This window comes from Anas platyrhynchos, chromosome 3, assembly GCF_047663525.1.
Source record: "Anas platyrhynchos isolate ZD024472 breed Pekin duck chromosome 3, IASCAAS_PekinDuck_T2T, whole genome shotgun sequence".
Taxonomy (NCBI): Eukaryota; Metazoa; Chordata; class Aves; order Anseriformes; family Anatidae; genus Anas; species Anas platyrhynchos.
Window position 1 is genome coordinate 55,640,023 of NC_092589.1, and position 25,616 is coordinate 55,665,638.

The 25,616-nt window shown below is 36.2% G+C and overlaps 1 protein-coding gene across 5 annotated transcripts in view; it reads left to right on the forward strand.

Annotated features, from left to right (window-relative positions):
- The window catches only part of SCAF8 (SR-related CTD associated factor 8), a 106,323-nt gene that overhangs the window by 64,943 nt on the left and 15,764 nt on the right, over positions 1-25,616 (forward strand). For 4 of the 5 annotated variants that reach the window (XM_072035938.1, XM_072035939.1, XM_027454395.3 and 1 more), the window contains exons 19-20: positions 216-437; positions 1,030-3,396. In XM_072035938.1, coding sequence (XP_071892039.1) covers positions 216-437; positions 1,030-2,729 — 1,922 coding nt within the window. In that variant the 3' untranslated portion in view covers positions 2,730-3,396. Of the gene's footprint in view, positions 1-215; positions 438-1,029; positions 3,397-25,616 lie in introns of those variants that run through there. The other variant, XM_072035936.1, reaches the window with a different exon arrangement.

Genomic DNA, 25,616 nt, shown 5'->3' on the forward strand with positions numbered 1-25,616 from the left:
TTGCTTAAGTTGTTTGCAGTTTGTGGCCTCTACAAAAAAAAGTAAATGTTAGAGTGGTGATTGAGGATTAAAAAAATTGTTATCAAAACCATCATTATTCTCATGGTAATTGAAGTAATTTCACTTATTTTGATTTTTCATCTTGACATCTGCCAAGCTAAACTTAAAGGCTGAAAATATGATTACTCTGATACACTTCTGTTATTTCCCTACAGCTCTAGTACAGCCTCCATTACCAATTACCCAAGAGACGATGAAGGATGTTCCTTTTAGTAGCCTTGTTTTACCAGTTGGCACAGTTACAAGCAACCTAGCTACTCCAACATTGTCTGCTGGAAGTGTTTTTAATCCTCTGCCAATCAGCAAACCAGAATCAGATGAAAAGGGATCACATCTTACAGACCTTCAGATTTCTTCCAGTGAAAACAATAGAGCTGGTAAGAAATATGTTTATTGTCTGATGTTTTTACATACAATAAATATCAAAATGCCTGTGAGGTTTTTTTTTTTTTTTTTTGTAGATCCTTGTCTATTGCATTAATAAATAGAGTAGGAAGTTATAGACTGGAGGAGTGATGGAAATCACCTCTATCATCGCCTGATCATTGATTTTTAGCAGCTCATGCTCAGGAATCTCTTCTTTGTAGACTTGAGAAATAAAGCTGAGCCTTTAGAAAATGTGTTCTTTCTATGTAAGTGGCAATGGAAAGAAGAAGGAGGGGATAGAATACAGAAGGTATAAACTGTATCAAAGATTTTAATACTTCTCTTGCATAAATGAGGTGATGGTTGTGGAGTTTGTCAATTTTAAGCTGCTGTGCATTCTTTACTACTTAGAGATGTTAATTTCCATGGCTTAATGTCTATCACCAACATGATTAAAATGATCTATGTTCATTACAGAAAATGAGACACTGCAGAGATTAACTCTGTGTTAATTGAATAATGTATTAAGCTGCATTTTGTTTTGAATGCCGTGTGATGCATTGGCATTTTCTGTTAACTGTTCTTCTTGTTGCTGCTTTTTAGTGCAAAGTGATGTCTCAAGTAGCTCTGGACTTGTTGGAGGAGTGCAGCCACCCAGTGTTTCAAGCAGTTCTGGGCTTACTGGAGAAGGCCAGCCACCTAGTGTCTCAAGTAGCTCTGGACTTGCAGGAGGAGTACAGCCACCCATTGTCTCAAGCAGCTCTGGACTTGTAGGAGGAGTGCAACCACCAACTGTTTCAAGCAGTTCTGGTCTTGCAGGAGGAGTGCAGCTACCCACTGTCTCCAGTAGCTCTTCCCTTGCAGGAGGAGTTCCGCCAACTAGTGTCTCAAGTAGCTCTGGACTTATGGCTGGAGTGCAACCACCAAATGTCTCAAGTAGCTCAGGGCTTCTAGCTGGAGTGCATCCACCCAGCATCTCAAGTAGCCCTGGCCTTCTACCAGGAATGCAGCCACCCAATGTCTCAAGCAGCTCAGGAGTTCTGGCAGGAGTGCAGCCACCGAGTGTCTCAAACAACTCTGGTCTTCTCATAATGCCACCACCCAATGTTTCGAGTAGTTCTGGACTTATGGGAGTGCCACCACCAAATATTTCAAGTAGTTCTGGACTTCTGGCAATGCAGCATCCAGCTGGTGTTCAAAATATGCCTCATTTAAACATAAGTAATCAAAGGATGCCAGGAATGCCTCTCATAGATATCCGTCCAGGCCTGATGCCCCACTCACCTGGACCAAGGTTTCCATTAATGCAGCCAGGAGTGCCACCACAGCGTAGTATTCCTCCTCCAGCAATCCTTGATCCATCTCTTCACCCACCACCTCGAGGTCCTTTTCCTCCAGGAGATCTTTTTAATCAAACAGAAAGACCTTTTGGAGCACCAGGAAGACAAAATATTGATAGCATTTCTAATCCAGAGAAAAGACTACCACTTGGAGGGGATAACATACAGCAGGAAGGAGACAGAGATTATCGTTTTCCTCCAGTAGAAAATCGAGATAATCTTAATAGACCATCCCCAGTGGATGTCAGAGATCCTGTTGGACGACCACCAATTGATCCAAGAGAGGGTGTAGGAAGGCCTCCAGTAGATGGAAGAGAACATTTTGCAAGACCACATATAGACATGAGAGAAAATTTTGGAAGACCAGGTATAGATAACCTTGGCCGAAGAGAGCATTTTGCTTTCAATTCAGACAAGCACTGGGGACAGAGAGGAGATTATGATGAAAGAGAGCATCATACCTTCCCTATTTATGGTGGCCCTAAAGGCTTCCATGAAGACAGAGAGAGATTTCGGCATGTAAACTATAGATTTGATAGTAGAAGTGGTCCCAGTTGGAATAGAGGATTTGAACCAGATGCTCACAGAGATTTTGATGACCGCAGAAGACCCTGGGAAAGACAGAGGGATAGGGATGACAGAGATTTTAACTTTTGCAGAGAAATTAACGGGAACAGGTTTGGAAGAGACAGAATGTCAAACAACTGGATCCCCCCTCCACATCCACGGGTTTTTGAATATTTTGATGGGGCTGCTCCCCAACGCAAAGCTGATAATATGCCCCAGGTAAACGGTGAAAATACAGAGACAGAAAGTCAGCCACCAACTGCACAGGTGCAGGACGAACCAGAACTTTATGAAAAACTGACCTCTTCCGTCGAGATAAACAAAGAGAAGAGTGACACAGAAGCTGATATAGAAAGTGAACCAGTGGTAGAAAGCACAGAAACTGAGGGGACATAATCATCACTCAGTAGGTAAAAGATACCTTTTGTAAAGTTGTCATCTCTCTGTAATAGATAAATGGCTGACTGGACCTTAGTAGTTCACTTTTGTCTGCCAGAATTAAGTTAATCTGATGTTCATGTTCATCTTTCGCTTAAATAACTGTACAACTGACTTGTATAGAACACTGTTCTTAATTTGAACATGGTAGGTAAACATTTTTTTTTATTTCTCTGGTAAAACATAAACTTGCCCCCACTTGCTTTTAATTTCACAAAGATAAAATAACAGCTTGTCAAACAAAGACTTCCTATGGAAGACAATGGAATTTTTTAGATACTACCCTTAGGTTGGCTATCGAAATTGTTATACTTGAAAACAGGTGCTGGTGTATCTTGTCCGTGTTTTTAGGCTGCTGCAGAATTTTAAAGTATAGACAAAGCTGTGATATTTTATGTTCCTACAATTCGGCAGAAAAAAAGAAATGGCCCATGTTACTTAAGGAGCATAACACAGAGATTAAAAGTGGTTTTGTAAAATCTACACTATAGTCTCTGTTTTCTCTAAAGTAAGTGTTTGTGACTTGTTCCTCGTACTGCAGTGGGTTTAAAAAAAATGAAAAAGTACATTTTAATGTTGGGTGCATTTTGTTTTTAGATGCCAATAAAGCATATTTGTTTGATAACAGTGTTCTAGGTATTGTATTTTTTTTAAATCCTGCAAGCTATAAAAACTTGGAATCAGCTATGATATGTGCTTAGTTAGTTGTTGCAAAAGGTTTATATTACTTTTGTAAGACCAATGCAACAGCTGTAATGTGCAAGAAAGAAGCGTATGGTTTTTACATTGAAAATCATGCAGTCATTAGTTTATGTATATGACATATGTATGTAAATATTTGTGTAAACTGTTTGTAGATACCACTCTTTCTGTGCGTGTCTGTGTATGTGCACACACTCACAGAATATTGTAGACAGTTCAATAAAATTGAAATGAAATTAGGTTATAAAACTTTGCCTTTCACCTTCTTTAGGTAGTAAGATAACCTTATTTCACTGCAATACTGTCATGCTTTTATTTACCTTCTTATTCTAATAGACATATGAAGTTCTTACTACTTATAGAAGGTGGAACATGATACACTGTAAGAATATACAGTAGGATTTTAGCTTTCTTTTTTAAAATGCAGATACACATGAAGCCAAAACTTAAATATTTGCATTGTCTTATTTTGTAACATATTTAGTATTCTGGATATATTCTGGATAGGTAGTGGTAGTGTTTAAGTACTTTGTGGTTATTTGTTTTTAGTGACTCAAAGTCCAGAAGTGTTGCACGAAAAGTAAAAAGCTGTCATTGGTCTAAAAAAACCTACATGTTTTTTAACAGAAATAAGGGGGACTTTGTGCTTTGGTGGCTTAATACTGAAGTAGAACCTCTTGTTAAATTGGCGAGATGAATTGGCTGCCTCGGTAAATTAGTAGCACTATTCTCTCTTGTTTCATATACTTTGCTGCTTGTGTCATTTAAGTTGATGGTGGATGATTTGGTCATGTAAGATTTTCAATTTATTCTACTCAAGTGAGTTCCACCAACTTCTTTCAAAATAACATTTGTTAAGACTTTGTCTGAAAGCATTTCACTCAGTTTTGAGAAAGTTGTTTTTGTCTTGCATAATAGGATCAAGGATTAGATTCTGTTACATGAATGGCCCTTGATAGAAGAAACACTTTTTAGCACAGATTAGTTTTGATCTTTCCTGATAAAGAGTAAACATGCAAGTTTTAATTTCCCTTCCTGCTCTCCCAAAGGAACAAAAGTATGAGAATGTCACATGAATGTAAAGCATAAGCACGCCTTTGAAAGTAGACTCAAGTTATGCATGTGTTTGTTGCCCTCTTCCTCTGGGATGTGGGTTATTTTTTTCATACTGTGTCATGGTTCAGTTTTTTCAATAATAGGGACTTCTATTCTGGATAGGAAATAAACTGTCAGTTTAAGGAAGGTAGCCCTTTGAAAGTGGACATGAATGATTCTTTATCTACTGTGCAAGTACTAGTCATTAGGATGTAGTGTGGTGTGCATTAAAGAATGATTGCTTTGTAAAAGACCTTGCTGATGCGTTTATTACCAGAATGTGTCTCAGGAGTTGAGATGAACAATATTTAAGGTAAAAAGTACCTTCATGCGCAGGCTTTGTGGCTCAAGCTGTTTGGTGCTGCACAACCTACTACTAGTATTCTGGTTGGGTAGATACATTTCTGGAAGTCCAAAAATACAAAACTAGCTGTAAGGGTACTTTCTGAATATAAGGGATTTTCTTTATTTTGTTTTAATACATGCAGACTGAAAATACTTCAGTCATAGACCATGTAAATACCCAGAATCAAACACATATTGGCAGTAGCTTTTATTTTCAGATGTAATGTTAAATGTTTGTTGTTTTGTTTTTTTTTTTATACAAAAAGTTAGTCTGTTTTCTAAACGGGGACCTGAAGTATGCTAAATTACTTGTAGTATCATGGTGTAGGTAAATTACTTGGTGAGAAAGGTTAAATAAATCATTTGGTAGTGATATAAAACAATGTATTATTTAATGAATTCATCTTTGTTAATATCTTTCAAGCATTAATAAATTGGCTACTGTACATATGTGTTATACCATCGATTTCTAACAGCTTTTTTTTTTTTTTGTAGAATAAAAATTTATTGTACAGTCTTCAGTTGCATCGTGTTCAGAGCTAGAACTGTTCCATGTCTTGTTTTACTACTTCGGGGTGCGGACAAATATTACCAAAAGAACAAGAAGGGACATACTACTTACAAACATAGTGTGGTTTCTTTATCTTGCCAGTGGAAATGTTCTTAATCTTTTTAAGTTTTAGTGAAGACTTTCGTTTCCCATTGTAGATTAAACGATCATAAGCCAACACTTGCACTGAAAGGAGCTGTAGTAATATCCAGATCAAGTCTTGATGTGGTTTGCAGTAGTGACACATACTTTTTTGCTGACACAATGGAAAGGGTGAGAATGGGACATAGAGAAGACAGGGGCCTGACATTTGGGCAGCGGTTCTCATTTACACCGGTTTAAAGCTTTTTCTGATGATAAAAGCTGTCAATTAAAAAAGCTGATCCATAGTGCTTTGTATTTTTACACAAGTAACATATTTTGAAAAATACTTCAGGTAGATTTGCAGACAACACAAACAATATACTAAGGCATGCATGTTACTTGAAAACCTTATGCATTAGTAAGTTGCTTGGTATATTTATTACCCTCCTAGGCAGCATGTGATTCTGATATCTTACTGTACCGTATGTGAGCAGAATGTTGTTACATCAAGAAGATTACAAAGATAAAATATAGCCTTTATTTGCTATAATGACGTGATCTCTTTGCTGAAGATTTTTTCTTTTACAAATTGGTACACTTTTGTTTTTATACATGGTACTTCACATTGTTACTACAAACTCAAGAGAACAGATTATTAGATTTCTTTGCTCACCACTCCTCAAGCCGTATCAGTGATTTAAATGGCTTTATTTATGAAATTACTGTGCATAAGGCAAGACAGGAATACCAGAATCAAGCCTGTAGTGTTGAATGAATAGTCACATAATAAGCATTGTTGGAAAATTATCAAATAAATCGTCTATAGAAGGTATTGGTAAAATAAGCCACTATTGCAGAGGCTTCTTAAAATGTAGTATTGGCATTTTTGACCACATGCAAGGATACATTGTGCCAGTCATCATAGTCACAGAATGGTTTGGGTTGGAAGGGACTTAAAGACCATCCAGTTCCAACCTCCCTGCCACAGACAGGCATCTCCCACTTAGATCAGATTACCTGAAGTCTCATCCAACCTGACCTTGAACACTTCCAGGGTTGGGGCATCCACAGCTTCTCAGGGCAACCTGTTCCTGTGCCTCACTAACCTCTGAGTGAAGAATTTCATCCTTAAATCTAATCTAAATTTACCCTCTTTTAGTTTAAAACCATTATCCCTTGTCCTACCACTACACTTCCTGATGAAGACTCCCTCCTCCATCTTTCCCATAGGCCCTCTTTAGGTACTGGAAGGCCACTACAACCTCGTCTCGGACCCTTCTCCTCTCTAGGCTAAACAACACCAGCCCTCTCAGCCTGTCTTCAAAGGAGAGGTGCTCCAGCCCTCTGATCATCTTTGTGGCCCTCCTCTGGCCCCACTTTAACAGGTCTAGGTCCTTTTTGTGGTGGGGACCCCAGGGCTGAATGCGGTAATCCAGGGGGATCTCACAAAAGTGGAATAGAGGAGAATCACCACCTCCATCACTCTGCTGGCCACACTTCTTTTGATGCGGCCTAGGGTACAGCTGGTTTTCTGGGCTGCAAGTGCACATTGCCGGGTCATGTTGGTGACCAATGTTCCCACATCCTTCTCTTCGGGGCTGTTCTCAACACATTGATCATACACTCTGTACTGATATTTGGGCTTGCCCTGACCTACGTGCAGTATCTTGCACTTGGACTTGTTGAACTTTGTGAGATTTGCATGACCCAATGTCTCAAGCCTATCCAGGTCACTCTGGATGGCATCTCTTCCCTCTACAACACCACTCAGCTTGGTGTCAACTATGCTGACATCGGTATCTCACTGAGTGCTGAGGGTGCACTCAATCCTACTGTACGTGTCACCAATTAAGATGTTAAATGATCCACTGAGGAACCCTACTCATCATTGCTCTCCTCCTGAACACTGAGCCATTGACCACAGCTCTCCAGATGTGACCATCCAGTTAATTTTTTATCTATGGAATAGTCCATCTGTCAAATCCATCTCTCTCCAATTTAGAGACAAGAATGTTGAATGGGACCATATCAAAGGCTTTATGCAAGTCAAGGTAAATTATGTAAGTTGCTTTTCCCTTGTCCATCAATGCTGTCACTGCTGTAGAAGGCCACCACATTAGTCAGGCCAACCACCTCCCTGTCTTCCGTGTACCTTAACGTGTTTTCCAGAAGGATCTGTTTCATGATCTCACTGGACACGGAGGTGAGACTGACTGGTCTGTAGTTCTCTGGGTCCTCCTTTTTACGCTTTTAATAATGGATGTTATGTTTCCCCTTTTAAAGTTGCTGGAGACTTCACCTGACTGCTTCAACTTTTCAAATATAATGGAGAGTGGCTTAGCAACTTCATCCACCGTTTGTTCAGGATCCCTTCTCCTTGGGTCTTTTGGACTTCCACACTTTCAGGTTCCTCAGATGGCTTTGAACCTGGTCTTCTCCTGTTGTGGATTGTACTTAATTCCCCTAGAATCCCCTACCCTGAGATTCCATGAGTTGGGAGGGCAGAAGGGAGATGGTCAGAACAAGTCTGAGGCAAAAAAGTTGTTGAGTATCTCAGCCTTCACATCAGTTGTAGGCAAGTCCCTTATCTCACTTGACAGAATAAGGTACAATATGTTTTATCTTCCTTTGCTGACCTAAGTAGATAGAAATCTTTGTTATTCTTCACATCCTAGCTAATTTCAGTCCCTTGCCTTTCTTGATTCTATCCCTATATACTCACAAGCCAGATCTCCATGATCTTAAAAGGATGTATGTCCTACATTGCCTGTGCACTTCCTTTAAGTTGTTGTTGGTGGTGATTGGTTGGTTTGGTCCTCTTTTTTTTTTTTTTTCCTTTTTTTTTTTTGGAGGCGGGGGGTGAGGTGTTGGTTGGTTGAGCCCCTGACAGCCATGCTGGTCTTTCTGCCTTCTTTGCCCTATGTCTTACAGGTTGGAATTGAAAGCTCTTGTGCCCTAAGAAGAATGTCTGTAAAGGTCTGCTAGGTGTCTTCTGCTCCTTTATTCAGTAGGGCACTTTTCCAGGGGGTGCCATACACTAGTCCCTTAAGCAGATGAAAGTTTGCCTTCCTGAAGTCCTGACTATTTTATTTATCCCCCAAGATCATGATTTCTACTAGGGCATGATCACTGCAGCCCAGGCTACCTCCAATCTTAACTTCTCCAGTAAGTTCCTCCACAGTGATGAGCAGCAGGTGCAGTAACATTTGAAGTACTCATTTTCTTGGTTCATTTTCTACAAGGTCAAATGCTTGGGTCATTTAATTTGAAATTAGGATCCATTTTTACCAGCTTTCATTCTTTATGTTTCCTGTATTGTATTTTAAAATAACAATAAAAAGTGGCTGTTGTGGTTTAACAGGAGCTGAACAGATATAATTTAAAACCTATTTAGAGTATCAGGAGTCACCAAGAGTAACAAGGACAATTTGTTGTTGTTAATATAGTAATAAAAGGATCTTTCTTTCCTGCCGACAGTTGAATTTTACATTAGTTACATTTTCCTTTCAAGTGCTGTGCATTCACATGTAAACATGTTCTGGGAAACCAGCTACTTGTGTAGCTGAGAGACTGATTTAATCGGCATAAAAGCAGAGCATCTTAGTGTGGAGTTGCTTAGTTGAACAAGAATGGAAAAAAAAATATATATATATATATATTTTACTATTTTCATTCACATCAGCAAAAACCTTTCAGCAGCAAAGCTTATATCATATTGCAAGATAGGAATTGTAACTAGTCTTACATTTCTTCTTGAAGGATCTTCTTAGTGATGGTATTCACCCCACACAGTCTGTACAAGATCTTTGGGTACTCAACAAATATTTTGGAGTTCTTTTCTTTTCTTTTCTTTTCTTTTCTTTTCTTTTCTTTTCTTTTCTTTTCTTTTCTTTTCTTTTCTTTTCTTTTCTTTTCTTTTCTTTTCTTTTCTTTTCTTTTCTTTTCTTTTCTTTTCTTTTCTTTTCTTTTTAATATGTACATTATATTTTATAGTCAAGAATGTCAAAGTAAAGCTACTAAAAATATGTAACATATATTCAAATGTAGTAACTTCTGGAAAAGGTGTGTAAGGTTTGAAAAGTGATTCTTGTCAGTGATAGGATGGCATGAGAATCATTTAATAGTTGCATTGATGGTGGGGGTTTTGTTGATTGTTTTTGAAGTTGGTAAACTATAAAATTGTCTTTGCCATAATTCTTAAATTCCTTTCTGTCTTGCACAAGCTTGCTGAAAAAGGGAAGCCTTACTGAACATCCTACTGATACTAATCTCACAGATGCTCCGCTACCAGAGATTACAGGAGGGAAAGGACAAATGATGTGCATACTCTTAAAAATCAAGTGGTTGCTAAGATACGTTGTGCAGTTGAAGATGAACATATTTTCTCTTTTTTAGAAGTTTAAAGTACTCATTGCAGCACTTGAGAGATACTTATATCAGTATTGTCACCGATTTATTAATTTTGTTCTGTACTTTGTCATTTTTATTTTCAAGCTACCTCGCTAATGCTAGTTTAATTTTTTTCCTATAAAACGAATCACACTAATGCCCTTAGGCAAGGAACTACATACTAATGCCATTAGGCAAGGAACTATTTTGTTCTTTACAGAAAAAGTTTTCTCAGATAGTATTTTAACCTATAGAAAACTCAGTTGAACATTTTTCCTTCAAAATTTAATGCTTTAATGCTGCAATTTTTCTCTAAAATTTGAGTTATAACAGATGTGGTTCACATTAGCACATCTCAAGGTTTCTGTTGAAGAAAAATTGTGAGTTTCTGTAGGGTAGATGATGATGTGTTTCTAAAACTATGGTAGACTTCACATTTATAGTGATTTGTATCTTGGAGCAAGTCAGTGCAAATAATCTTTTGTAGGTAAAGAGTATCAAGTGGATATAGAATTGTTAACGTGGACCTAGATACATAGGATTTGTGTAGATACAGGGAACTTTTGATCTGATGTGACTTCCACACTAAAAGAGACATCATGATATAATTATGTCTAGGAAAGCAGGAAGTGTAGCCTAGCTTTTTTCTTGACAACACTAGAAATTCAGTATAAATAATGATAGAATGTTAAGGTCCTTTTTAAAAATCTATCTACCTTCTTCCAGTTGAAGCGAGCTACATCATTGTCGTATGAATTCATCAAGAGAAAAAAAAAAAACACTTGGAATTTATGCTGTTTCTGAGATTATCAGTTCTCATTCAGTAATGCAGTGAAATGCAGTTTTAAGGGTGCCTCAATTTCTTCCACAAAAATGTGGACAAAATGTACAAATTTTTTGTCAGTAAAATTTCAAATGTAATTTTAATTTCAGTGGTTTTCTTCTATTTTTTTTGTCACTTCTGTAGTAGTGTGAGTACATAAACACTAAATGGAAAATCTCCTTTACAAACGTTTACTAAAAGTTACAGTAGTCTGTCCAGTTCATTTTTCCTTTATTTTCATATGCTTGCACTACATTGTTTTGTCAGTTAGTGCCATCACAGAACTCTTCTTACAACAAAAAATACCTTTGAATTATGTAATTCAGTTGATTAATGGGTTATTGAAATCTAAGACTTTAAATAAGTCTTTTTCTTGAAATTCATGGATTACTTCTTCAGTATGACTACTGATCACTAAGAACTTCAGTATTGAGAACCTTATTGTTCAAGCTATCTGTGATTAAAAGACTTCATTCCATAAAATAATGAAAACAAATCAAAATGTTTGCTCATTCATTTGGAATTCTGTTATTTCTTAAAAGCTAAATAATGTCGTATTCTCAGACTTCACATTGATTTGAAAATTTACCATATAAAAAGACTATATAAAATTAATGGACTGTAGTTCTATGAATTGTTTAAATGAGTGGGGCACCCATTGTTTTACTGAAATGTAAAACCTTGAAGCAATTAGGATAAAAGTGTTACTACATTTCAATATTGTGTATAAGTGTATGCGTAGTCTCTGCAGTTTCACTGTATACACTGATACACACTTTTCACCTGCAGTCCTTGTTACATGATCAAAACAAATATGGAAAAGAGAAAAGTGGGAAATCCTAGCAGACCCTGAGAATGCCGTATGAATTGCATCTATATACAAGCAATGGGTAGATATTGTTGTCTCAGAAGCAATAGCTTGCTAGCCTAACTTGAGATCTGATAAAACTTCAGTTAGAAAGCATAAATAAATTCTTTTTTTTTTTTTTTTTTTTTAGATTTCATACTTTAATGCAAACATTCTGAGTGATTAATTTAGTGATTAAGAAGCAAGCATCCAATAACATTACATAGTCCTGAGCATTTTTTGTTGTTTATACCTATAAAAAAGCTAGGAAGGTTCAGATAGATGTGCAAATATTTGTAAGATTACAATGTAATCGAAAAATGTTAATCGGAAAAAATTATAGAATGTCAATGTTAATATAACTATTTGGGCACTTTTAAGTAGTAGATGCTCCAAAACACAGAAGGCCCCAAGTAAAAGAATGATAAAGAACCATTTTGTCTGCAAGGAATGTGGTGAACTGAGGTGTTGGTTTAAAATCCAAGTTATTTTTATTTGCTTGTGTTATGCCCCAGTCCAAATACTGACCTTGTTCAGTATTTAACTAATCCGGATGCTGATGAGAGGATATTTGGATTTGATACATTTTTAGTTACCTCTCATCTTGGCATACGTGACCAATAGACACAGACAGCTAGCGACAAGTTGTGAGTGTTAGCTTTCATGTGATTTCTAGGGACTTGAATATAATGCTTCTTCAGTCTTAGTGTTGTACATGGCATGCTGCCTCAGCTGTTTAGCACTGGCTTCACTGAATCCAGAATTTCAAACTCTTTGCCTTGTGTGTCTCAGATTCTTTTTCAGCAGCAGTTATAAAAGCAGGTGGTAGAAGATTATCGGATTGATTATCTGTCTGATTCTACTGTTTCTAAAGCTAAAGCCTTCTAGGAGATAGGCTTCTTTGGTGGTGATGCTGGATTTTTTTATTTTTCTTTTTAGTGTTCTCGTGTGTTTTCAATTCATGAGCAGACAGCCGTGTTAAAGACTGTGAGACTATGATGGAGCAGATTGTACAAAATGTCTGAAAAAAAATTTGCAAGCTCTATACATTTCTAATCCTGTGCTCAAAAATTCGTAGAGTGAGAGAAAGAAAGCAAATTAAAGCTAGTTAAGCACACTGGTCTTACCTTCTGTCTCTCCCTTAAATTATCTTAAGAAGATTTTTTAATTGCAGCATATATAGAGCAGCCCCATACTACATGGTCGCTGTTCTTTGATTAGAATCCATTATGTACCCTGGTTTCTTTTCCCCATCTGCTTACTGCTTTTTTGAAAGGTTGGGAGGGTTTTTTGTCTATTTGTTTTGTTTGTTTGTTCGTTTGTTTTAATTATTATTATATTATTTTAAATAGCTTTTTCTTCAAATGAATTAAAGAAAAATGAATTCGTTAGGTTAATAACATTTTTTTTTTTCATTTTAGAATTCATTGCCTAATTCTCCTCGATTTCCTCCTCCAACAAGTTCTTACATTTCTGTATGACTAGAATAGAAATAAGAATGGATGACATGTAAAACAAAAATAAATAAAATTTTTATCCAAAATATATATATATTTGTCATGATAGTCTGGTTCCAGCATGCTCAAGAATATAAATAAGTTGGCATTTTTAAAACCACTTAGTAGATTATACTATCCCATACAACTTGTAAGGTTAAGCACAAGTTTTAGCGACTTCAGTTGTTGTCCCATACACATTGTAGTGAATGCCAAGGTCTTACATTTCACTTCTTGTCTTACCTTGTTGCCAGCTAATTTAGTCACATATTCACAATGAAGGAATTTAACCAAAAAAAAGTCTGCAAATGATAAAGAATTTTACTTTCCCCAATTTTGAGAATTAATTTGTTCTGAATGTCTCTGATCTTGTGACAGGAAAGCAAGCCATCATTAATCCAAAAGGAACAAATGTATTTATTAATACAATTTTAATTATCAACACGATAGCACTTTATTAAACATTTCCACGATTTTATGGATAAGACACAAAGTCTGCTAAAGAACTGGAACAGTTTTAATTCATGGTCTGTTTTACTAACTGATTGGCTTTTTTTGGGAGCCATCTGTTTGAAAATTTTATTTTCTTACAGGTGCGTACAAGACATTTCAGGGTTGTTTTTCTCACTAACATTTTTCAGAACTGCAACCTTAGAGTATAGCTTTGAAATTACAATCTTGTCTTATGATAATTGCCTAACACTGACTTGAGGTACATACCAGAAGATACACAATACATTAGGATTTATTATTATTAAACTATTGATGGTATTTATATATACTTTCTAGAAGTTTCTGGAAAGCTTAGCCACAGTATTTCTAATATGCATTATATGAAAAGAAACACAAAGTACAGTATGAACTCTTCCTCTGGCTGTATATGTTACAGCCATTGTGTTCCTTAAAGTGAAGCATCTGTTTTGTCTTCTACTCTTGCTTTGCCAATGGAGTCAAAGTTAGACAAGGGTGTATTCAGGTATTGATTTAAGTGCACGTCAGCTCTGGAAATCAGGTGAATATTTAAAAATCAATTATTAAAGTAGGACTCTAAGTTTAGCTTGCTATGAAATGGTTGTGTGGTTACACCACGTTTTTATGCCAGTTGTTTTTTAAGATCTTATTTTTTAAATTAAATGAAACAATGTTTTAGCATATATAAGAAAGATTCAGTCTTGTCTGTGACTTTTTTTTTTTTTTTTTTTTTTTTTTATGTCAGAGTATAGAAGTTGCCAGCCTACAGATGTCTTTGCTGTAGCAAACACAGTGCTTTGGCACTTGGCTGGACAAACCACCTCAAGAACTTGTCACCTCAAGGCTATGAAGTAACACAGGGAGATCAGTGAAGTAACAACAGACCAGGCAAATTGGTAGGCATTACAGATGCATGTGCAGGCTCCTAGAGGGTGTGCTGGTCTTGAGGAGTAAAGACACAGGGCTTCACTTGACCTGAGGATCAAGGTTTGCTTTTCTAACCAAACCACAAAACAGTGTCACTACAGCAGGCAGCAGAACAATATTTTCTACTGAACTTTGTCATATGGTTAATAAGTATAAGTAAGAGAAGTATTTAAAGTTAACAAGAAATATGTTCTTCAAGTTGATCACTGCTGGCTAGTCAGATTTGTGAACTAGATGCTCTACTCAGAAGGAACCCTGCTACAAGCAAAAAAGATGAGGGATGGATAAACCACTGTAAGTGCTTGTTTGGATGTTTTTTGAAACAGAATTTTATCTCAGAATGTTATAGGCATGTGATTCCTATTTCTAGGTCTCACTTTCCAGGGAAAGTCCATGAATCATATTCTGTGTTTTTTTTTTTTGTTTGTTTTTGTTTTTGTTTTTTTTGTTTGTTTTTGTTTTGGAGTTCTGACCTTTTGAAATACTGCTAGTAGGTAGATGCCTCAAATATACTGCCCACTTGCATTTATCTTCCCATTACTTGTCCAGTCTTCACCATGCTTAGGAACAGCTGGCGCAAGAGTGCTACATCCTACCATCATCACTGTTCCTGTCCTAGACACTCATAGATCTCCTTCAGTAGACTTTTGAATTCTTCTGATGCCATTGTTCTCCACTTCTAAAAAAGCTTGAAATATGAAATCTGATGGTTTTTTTTGTTTGTTTTGTTTTTTTTTCTTTTTCAGCACAAGTTCTCTCCTGAAGTGACAAAATACTTCTCCAGTTTGTATTTCCACTCTCAGTTCTTTTCTTCAGCAAAAGCTCTTTGCAGTGAGCATTTTAAAGCTAATTGTTCTAGCAAGGTTTCCAGTATCTTCAGTCAGAAAGTGATGATATTCTTTAAGAGTTTTGATGAAACAATTTCTGTATACTCTTGCTTTTTTTTTTCTTTTTTATGCTTCCCTCACCTCCATAAAGCAGTGGTGTCCAGCAAGGCACTGCAGCCTGTGTTCTTGCTTTCTTTTGAGGGAATGTCCAATGTGTCCAATCTTCCCCAGAAGATTCATGAATTCTGTGAAGAGCAGCTCCTCAGAGTGTGTGCAGTAAGACAAGTGAAATGTGCAAGTCTCAGTTTCAAGGCCACCTTATCTGGGCTTTGAGCCTCTCTTTGCAGCAAGTCCTTGGATGTGGGAAGATGAGCATGACAGCTGAATGAGTTGCTCCATGATTTTACCATCATCTTTACTGGTGCTCTGGGAATTACAATTCCAGCAGCTGGTTGTTATCCCTTTCATAAAGTGTGGCCAGTTCTGAGTCATTCATTGCAAATACTATTGAAATCCTAAACAGAGGTCCAAACCATGCTAATACTAGCAAAGTACACAGATATTTAGAATTGGTAATTTGTTTCTGTGGCATAGAGGAGACAAACATTCCTGGCCACACACACACCTTCTTCTGTCTCTTCTTTAAAAATGAACAAAAGGAAAAACAACAACAAAACACAACCTACAACAAAATATTATTGATTTTTCACTGTTTAATTCTCTCCTACATAAAATAGAGACAATTTAATACCATAGCAGTGAGGGGAGCTGCATGCCCCCCACTCAGAAATAATTGATAGGGTAAGGATCTTATAAACTCCACCAGTGCTATTAAATTTGTTGCTTTCATGTGGTTGTTAAACCTTTCTTTGATCACTTTATTTCTAAAACAAACGCATGTTCTGGCTGCACACACCTCAGTATAAGAAATATGCACTAGTTTCTTTTTATTCTTTTACCTTTTATCCAGAACATTCAAACAACAAAAGGCAGGATAGCATAGGAATTGGGAAAGTTCTTCTTTCATGACTGAGGACTGTGTTGTATGCAGGAAGAGGAGAGATCTCTGAAGCTCCATCATGTTTCCTGTGGTTTTAACTACACTGTATTTAATTCTGCACTCTAAAATTTTGAACACTTTCATAATCAAATGCATAGATAGTAGTGAGCCGTTACTTGATAAAGTACCATGAGATCTTTCTTTCAGAAGACATTTGTGTGAAAATTAAAATTAATCAGTATAGAAGCTCTTTTTGCAAAGATGCACAACATTGTGTAATCTGAAAGAGTTTCTAAGCACATGGTGATTTTGTTAGTGATGCAGTGAACTTGAGATTTGATGTTCTGTTCTTTAGTGTTGATTAAAGCACTGATTAAATAAGTTTTTGGAAGTGTGAGCAGTGACCAAAGGGATTTTTGTGGCTTTGAAAAATTGTGAAGTAAAAGGATTTGTGAGGAATATTAAGTAAAATTGCTGGGTTTTACGTGTGTTTTCACTTAGTTGTGATGTAGAGTTGGTGCCAAGCTAGCTCATTATGTCTACTGTTGAGGGTTAACACTGCTGTACGCTGGTATTTTGTTTTGCTTTAGTTTTCAGTCACTTCTAACATGCAAAGTTTAGGGTTTTGTCAGCTTTACAAACAATGGAAGCTCATGTGTAACCCAGTGAACAGTCAAGAGGAGTGCTGTAAACTGAGGAGAAAAATATAATAATTTAATATAATAATATAATAATTACAAACCATGATGTTTGTAAAAGCTATGGTAGAGAGAAAGAAGTGATTCTGAAGAAAACATTAAATGCTGACTCTTATTTTTCTTGTTTTATGAGTAGTATGTCAGTTGTAGTCTGGTAAAATCCATAATGAAAAACAGCTGAAATAGCTAGTGGGAAATATCTGGCTTATTTTTAAATACAATGTAGTCAGTGACTTCAGTTTCTTTGCAAAAGTTTTTGAGAGTAGCCTAAATTGCTTGTTCTCTTAAAAAAAAAATAAAATAATAATAATAAAAAAATCTAAACAGATGCTTCTTTTAAAGTATTTTTGAAAAATACAAGTAGAGTTAACCAAATATTAAGAAGTTACAGTAAAAGCATAAGGCCAGTAATTTTGCAACCTGTATGGAATATCTTTCAGCAAGGGATGCTACCTTATATGAATTTCCTCTTTGCACTTTCAAATTAAGAAGTTTTTGCAAGCATTTATTTCTTTTTATTTTTGCAATTAATTTTGGTATCTCTTTTTACTATTGCTTGCAATTAAGCTGATTTTTCTTCCCTCGGTTTTGCTTCAGTTTTATTAAATTTATTGCCTGAAACTTGGCTGCTTGGTGCTCTGAAACCAGCAGAGGGTGCACAGAATACGCTGAGTCCAATCTGTTTCCTTGCAGTCTCCTTTGTTACTAGGGCATGGGAACCAGACAACTACCCTCTTAAGCCCTGTTCGGATGAGGTACTTTCACTTGAACGTGATTCTCAAAATAGCTCACAGCTGTGCTTCAGTGCACTGCTTTCAGTCCAATTTGTGCATGTCCATGCTAACTGGGGGGGAATTTCCCCCCACCGTTTTATGCCAGACTCGGGACAGCGTGCCAGTTCCTATATGTCTGATCCTTAAACCCCTGCTAAAATGAACAGGGATTACACATTCATCATTTTCACAGATCAAAGCCTACTGCAGAAGTTGTTGGTGAACCTTAGTTGTTTGTTACTGTGATATTTTAGGAAAAAGGTCTGTGAAAGTGGCTGTTCAGATATTTCTCTGCCTTTTTGACTGACCACAACAAAGCAGTTACCTAGCACTAACCTGGCAGGGGCTCTGCTGAGAGCTGCTACGCTCCCTCCTCAAGTAGACCAGCCAGCACTGCCTACCATCTCCCAGTTCTTATCTTATCTGGCCCATTACAACATGGCTCAAGGACGTAGATAACTTTTAAAAGTTTGTTTCCTTTTACAAGTCCTAATAGGAAGCAAGCAGGTGTTTCCCTGAGCTACGTTCTGCTTCATGCTCTTTGATCCTCAAACTCTGCTATGCTCTTGCTTTTTTGATCCTCAAACACTTCCTCAAACACTTTACTTTATAAATCAGAAAACATGACAAGGAGAGCTCAGCTGAGGGACTTTGCTTTACATTGTCTTTAGAATATGTTTTTTCTTTGAGTATAAGAATCCCTTGTTTAACTACTGCTTAATATGTTTTATTATGTGGAGTACTTTTTTATTATTTTTTATTTTTGACAGTGTGATGCATCATGTCTGAAAGGGGACCAGCTGCATACACCTCTGGAAAGAACTGAGAAAGGAACTTTTACTTATAATTGTTTGCTTTTGTGCCAGGGGCTTGGATTTTAGGTGCTTTGTAGATTTGTCACAGGTTTTGGTAGGATGATTTTTGTCCTGTCATCTTTTCAACATTATTCCCCTTTATTTATATAGAACCTCAGTGAGATCAGATTTCTTTATGCGGTAACATTCATGGGCTCGTATATACATGTATATGTAGATGAATGTATCCAATCATTCCCCAGGTACAGGAGTGCATTAACCCAGTGAATTATCGACAAAACTTGTTTCCAGAATCTTCTGTAAATATGTTAATGAGTTTTGGATGTTTCTGGGTAACGTGACTCTGGTGGGGGACATTTTCAGCAAATCGGTGCTGCCTCATGGTACAAAGGTATACAACTCAGGTTGTTGTGTTGCCAACTGTCTACAACAGCCGTTTGCTGACAGGAACCCAAGTGCTACCCAGGAGGAGATTGGTAGCCCTCTGTCAAGGCCCCCTTCAAACCCCATTTCTTCTCTTCCTCTTCATTCACTCTTCCTGCTGTCTCATCCTTCCCACCAACCTGGGATAGTGCTGCAAATGTTGTAGCCCAGCCATTTTGGTATCGGCCCATCCCTCCACGTGCAACAGGTTAGAAAAGGGAAGGTAGCTGCCATCTTACATTCCCACTTACAAACCCTAACATCATTCCTGTGAGAAATACTATGAAGGCTTCAAAAAATATTTGCATAGTAGTTGGTCATTTATATGATGAAGTCTAATAAATTAGACAGTCTTCTGGCTTTAATCACCTACAAATTTGCACTGAATGGATAATATTTATTTTACTATGCCCATTACTGAACAATTTCTTCATGAAGCTATTGTCTTTATGCACTCTATTTAACAGTGTGATACTGAACATACCAAATAACACATGAAAAAAATATGTATATTTTTATTGATAGTAAAGTATTCAATATACTCTATATTGAATGCATGAGTGCATTTTATATATAGTTTCAGTGGCATAATGTAAATTACATCACAGGTACAATTTTCTGAGACATAAAAAAGTCTTTGTAAGTTTACCATGTAGAAGCATACAGTGTGACACCTCAGCAGCCCTAACTTAATTCCTGTAATATCTCAAAAGAGGGAAAAAGCAATCTGTAGTTTAGATTCACAATGTAAATGATGTAGTTGCATAATACTGCTTTGATAAAGTTTTCATCCCACTGTGAAGCATTTTTTTCCTGTGTTTTGTCTGGATTAAAATTTACATTTATGTCTGGATATCTGTGTTTATAATGGTTGGCTGTTAGAATGCTTGCATTATTCTGTGAATTAGCCTACCATGAGTCACCGAAAATCACTTGTTAGCTTATTTTCATATTAATATATTTCTTCTTTTTAACTTCTCCTATTTATATATTTTTTTTTCTAAAAACATCTTATTTTCCAACACCTTGTTGGAATTGAGTTCTTTATATCAAGTACAGCTTGTTTTCTGCTTATTTCTAGGACAAGCTCCTCTCTAGATGACTGTAATTGTTTTAGGAAATCAAAGCTTTAAAAATATTTCTTTGTATTGTTTCCTGTAAGAAAATACTTCAACATTCTTACTGAGTGTTTGTTTGTGGTTTTTGTTTGTTTTGTTCTTGTTGTTTTGTAGATCTTTGATGAAAATAGAAACTCAAACTGCAGTTGCAAAAAAAAAATTACTTATTTATTTATTTATTTATTTATTTATTTTTACATTTGCAAACATCGTCTTATGCTCTTCCTCTCATCTGCTAGTTGATTGATCTTGTAGAACTGGAAAAACCCTAAATCAGGTCTCTGGAGTACATTGATTTAAGTAACTGGTCTAGACTGACGTTTTGAAGTGCCTTCAGGTTGGTGAGAAGGGATGATGATGAGACTTGAGATTTGCATCTAAAAGAGCAAGTGATTTGTTTTCTACTTTGCTTTATAAAATTCTCAGTCTCATTCACAATAAAATAAATTTTAGTATTGTTTGGGTCAGCTGAGCATTGCTTTCATGAGTATTTTATTTACATTGATTTCCTTAGTCCAGTGTTACCTTCAATATGTTGGAATCTCAGTTGGATTTTGTATTTCAGCTTTTGCAGAGTGCTTTGAACTCAGTGCATGAAAAGAAACCCACAGGTTCACTTTTAGAGTGATGAAATGTGAAAGGAAATGCCAGAAAATTTGTTATTTTCATGTGATAACCTTCATTAAGAGTGTCTGATTTCTCATTCATCTCTTTAATGAGATCCTATCCAGTTCTCTGAAGTTCCAGTTCTTTCTGTTTTTCCCTCATACTGCAGTGAATGTCTTCTCACTCTGCTCAAGAACAATGTGGCTATACTATTCTCTTAGCTACACAGTGAAAAATAAATGATGTTCTTTACTGTGATTAAAGGAATGAAGTAAAGGACAGTCTGATTATATACCTGTTTGGCCTTTAAGTATAAATACACTTTTCTTTTTTTTCACGGACATGAAGTTTTGTCAAATACAAATACAGTAACTTTTTTTTTTTAAAACAAATTGTTGTTTTGAAAAAAAACAGGATTTTTTTTTCCTAAATCTTCCAGCATTCCTGATGTGTCCCAAACAGTAAGAAAGAGGGCTTTCTGCAGATTTATGTATAATAAACAGACAGAAAATTCTTTTAGTCATTTTCCTCATTAGAATCAGTTGTGAAGGTTGTGCAGAGTGAAACTTGCCACTCAGCAATACCCAGATTTGGTCCAGTAGAGGTTATACTGTTCGGTTGCTGCTTGAATTACTTTTATCAGAGTGATTGCAGTACCTCCAGCATAGACATCTTCTGGATAGGTGTCAGCTTGTGTGGACCAAAGGGTAGCAACCATCTCATTTATAGCCCCATGTCTGTCATTCATAGTTGCATATCTGACTCTTCTACTCCCTTCCTATCTTGACACCATGTTAGTGAAGGAATGCCACTATGGTAACATCTCATGTGGTCCCCTCTTCCTGCAAGAGCTCTTCTTCACTGCTCTTGTAGCAGGGAGAAGCCAAAGTCTCCCAGCTTCTAGATTTTCAAGATAAGAGCTATCTTGTTCCTGTTGGGACAGAAAAGCCTCTCAGTTTAGTGACAAGTAACTGGAGAACTCGCAAATGAGGTGGGTTCAAAGAGAGCTTGGGTGGAGAAGTACAGCAGAAACACATGTAATCCTGTACCTACTTGGAGTTTTCAAGGTTATCAGGGCATTACAGTTCTCCATCATTGCTCCAGATATGTTCTGTATCCCTAAAAAATATTTATTATCCCAAATTGTATTTTAAATACTCATCAAAGACACAACTAGAAGTGTTAACTTACAGTAACTCAGAAGTTGCTATGGAGAGCAAGGTTTGGTTATGATAGAAATTATTCTCATGAATGCTAGAAGAAAGCTGCTGCTCTTATTATTTAGAGTACCAACAGTTAAAATATCCACAATGTTCTGGAAAACAAATAACTTGGGAAAAGGAGCACATCAGGATGTGATGGAGTAAGGCCTTTCAAGTCTTGGGAGTTTGTCTTGAGACCACAAGGGAATTTAGCTGGTAGCAGCTGGTCTGGTCATAGGTCTACCTCACTTGTTTCCCAAAATCCTTTTTGATGTTAAATGGAGAGCTCAGTGATTTCCAGTGACATGCTGGGTTTGATGGCTCAGGAACAGACCCTTGTCTTGCTCATCCAGCCCCACTGGGAGGCAATGGTTCCTAAGAGGGGTGAGGAAGGCACCCCTCAAAAGTGCCTGGGAAGTTGTGTCTGAGCTGTTGCCTGAAGATCAGTGCCAATCTGTACAAGTTATAAGAGGGTACATATACGTAACTCAATAATAGGAAAAATATATACGGCCCAAGTATATAAACAGGTAGATAAGAAAGTAACCTGGTAGTAGAATTTAGTCAGAATAAAATATTTGTGGTTACACTAGATTGTACTCTAGTAAAGATGATTTGAAAATTATTATACCATTCATTGTCAGGAGATAGGTAGATGAATTTAAGAAAACTCATAACCAGTTCCTGCTAGTTCAAATTATGCTGTCATTATTTGGCAGATATAACGGTCATTCTTTTCATCTCATGTGTAAGCTAATGGCAAATGTAATAGATTTTGTTTAGGTAACTATTGATTCTGCAGTTGCTTTGTGAGTCTAAGGTTTCAATATTGACCACTTGAAAGTAATGACTAAAAGTTATTTGAATATGCTATTTAATTTAAAGTCCTCCTACCTTCTTTTGGTGTTTTTGATTTTCCATTAATGCATTGAAAAGTGGATTGAACTGCTTACCCCATTGATTGTGTTGTTTGTTTTACCCACCTCTTTTTATGATTAATATTAAATTTTAGAGTCTAGACACCATTCCAAGAAAGCACATGAGATGAGGCTAATCTGACTAGAATAAATGGAATTTCTCACATGTTTAAATTTAAACACAGGTGAGTGCAGAGTTGCAGCAGTGCCTACATGAAAAGAGATAAATAAAGCAAATATGAAGAAAGAGAAAAGAATATAAACAACAGTTAAAAATTAAAGATTAGCTTAAAAACAATACTTACATAATCTTGATTGCTTATTTGATGTAAGCATGATTGATGAAATAGTGACAAGTTTTAAAGTCTAATAATGTTAAAATGCACCATTAGTTTGTCCTTTTTTCTATTAATATTTCCATCTCCTAGGTTTCTGTTTTTCTAATGTGGTGGTTCAAGATAGATGAGCTCACAAGGGCATTTTTGTTGTTGTTTTTCTAATGAAATCATTTTTTTCTATGATAGAATGTGCAGTGCTATTTGAATAAAATAAAATAAAACATTTCATGAATCTGGGTTGATTTCCAAAGTATTATATTAAACAAATGTTAGGAAAATGTTATACAGAAACTACTCTCCCCCCAGTGAGCTCTCCTTTGGTGAATTTCAAAATATCTCGTATAAAGGAGTTTCATCTTCTGATATATTCTATTTGCAATCTTTCACACGTTATTCCTTGAGATTCTTCTTCCTCCCAGATGCTTTCAGAAGCACTTCACACAGGGCATTTTTGATAGAAGCAGAAGGCAGATTTTTCATTAGCACTGGGAGATATGATTAGATACCTTCCTGGGCTTTTAATTAGGTTTTCATAAAGCAAGTACATTTTCCAGGATGCAAGATATTTAACTGAGACACATTTTAGTGCTGTTTAATTTATGTGTGTCAAACCATATTTTAATACCTACAAATGAGTGTCCATAAGCCTGGGTGTTGTCTGAGTAAATATCTTGTCACCAGGCTCCTTGAAATTTTATTTATGGTCTTCCTAGTGCCTGACTGGTTTTGGTCCAGCATGGTATTGTCTCTTTTTTAAACAGGCTTAAATTTATCAAACTTCTCATGGATAATCAAGATGTAGACGTAAATAGTTTTGCATCTTAATTTGTCTCCTTATCTGTTTTTGTTTTATATGAACTTTGAAACAGTATTATTGAATTATTGAAATGTTTAAACAAAAGAAGACAAAGTTATACATGATTTGTATGAAAGCTGCTATGCCAAGTAAAGCTGTATTGTATTTGCCTCCAAAAATCAGTGTGTCATCACATTAAAAAGGACTCCTTTGTAGGATATGAAAATGACATTTTATTCTTTGCTCTTGAAAAATCTTTGTTCCAACACAGGAAACAAATACTTCTACCATTATCAGGTTTATTTAGCTTATAATTGTATAACTCTGAAAAGTAATCAGTTACAAAACATAATAATCTGGCCTTCAGTACTAACAGTAAAATAATAGATTTCAGTCTTATAGTTTATGTAAGTACATTATTTCCTTCCCTTGATATATCTATTCATTCTGAACGTGGTACAGAGCAGAATACAAAAGCACAGATTTTTAAAGACACAAATTCTCTTCCCCAGTATATGGGTGTAAACCCTTATGGAATTGCACCTGGAAAGTAAAGCAGATTTTGAACTGAGATGTTTTTTGGTTCCTGGTAGGTGTGCTGAAATCAGCTTACCTAGAATTAGATTATCACAGAAAAAGCATTTTGTGTGTGCTTATAAACTTACACAGTCTTTTACGTTGGATTTTCCTGTCTCTTCCAATGAAGTACAATGTTTCATATGTTCAAGATTCATTTTATTCTAGAGTCACACTAGTCGCACTAGTACATTTCTGTAAACCTTGATTCATCATTGCATTTTAATTTTTCTCCTTCTTACTGTTTCTAATCACATCAGCAGTTTGACTATCATGTTTCTATTTCCATGCTATGCACTTTCAATTTCAGAAGAGAAGCTAACCGTACTTTATTTGTAGGGGTAGGAAGGAGACTGGGGTTCTCATTTTAAACACTTCAACTATATGATTTCAGAAAAGTCAGGGAAATTGTATCTGAGTTGACACCCTTGCCTTACGTGTATTGCTAATTCATAGAAATATTATCCATTACGTTAATTATGGTTTATTGGGAGCTGGGTTGAATTGATCTAAGAGAGAGACCCTAGCCTGTATCTCAGTTGGCTTACTGTAGACTTTCAATGTGATATTGGACAAGTTGCTTATTGTCTCAGTGTCTTGCTTTTCCATGTATGAAAAAGGGATAATGGTCATACGTTTTTATTATTTTTTTTTCAGTTCTGTCTCTTATCTGGTTTAAATGTGGTCTTTTGGCTAAGGAACTCTTTTGCATGTGTTCATTAAGTTTCAAAATAGAAGGACTAGGAACAAAGTTGGGCACTATTGGTAATAATTCTGTGATGCTTTCCTCGTTCAATATCCTATATGATTTCTGGGAGGTTTTGACTAGACTGTTTCAGAAAGGAAAGGATATTTTCTTGTAATTTGGGAAGTTATGGGCAATTCTTCTGTCTGTGGAAGCTCGTGTTTCTTTTCTGTTTACTCAGTTCCTAGTTAGTATGGTTTTTTCAGAGTTTATAGCACTGTGAATTTCAGTAGTAGTTGTTCAACTTGTGGTAACCTAAAGAGGACACTGTACATAGAAGAA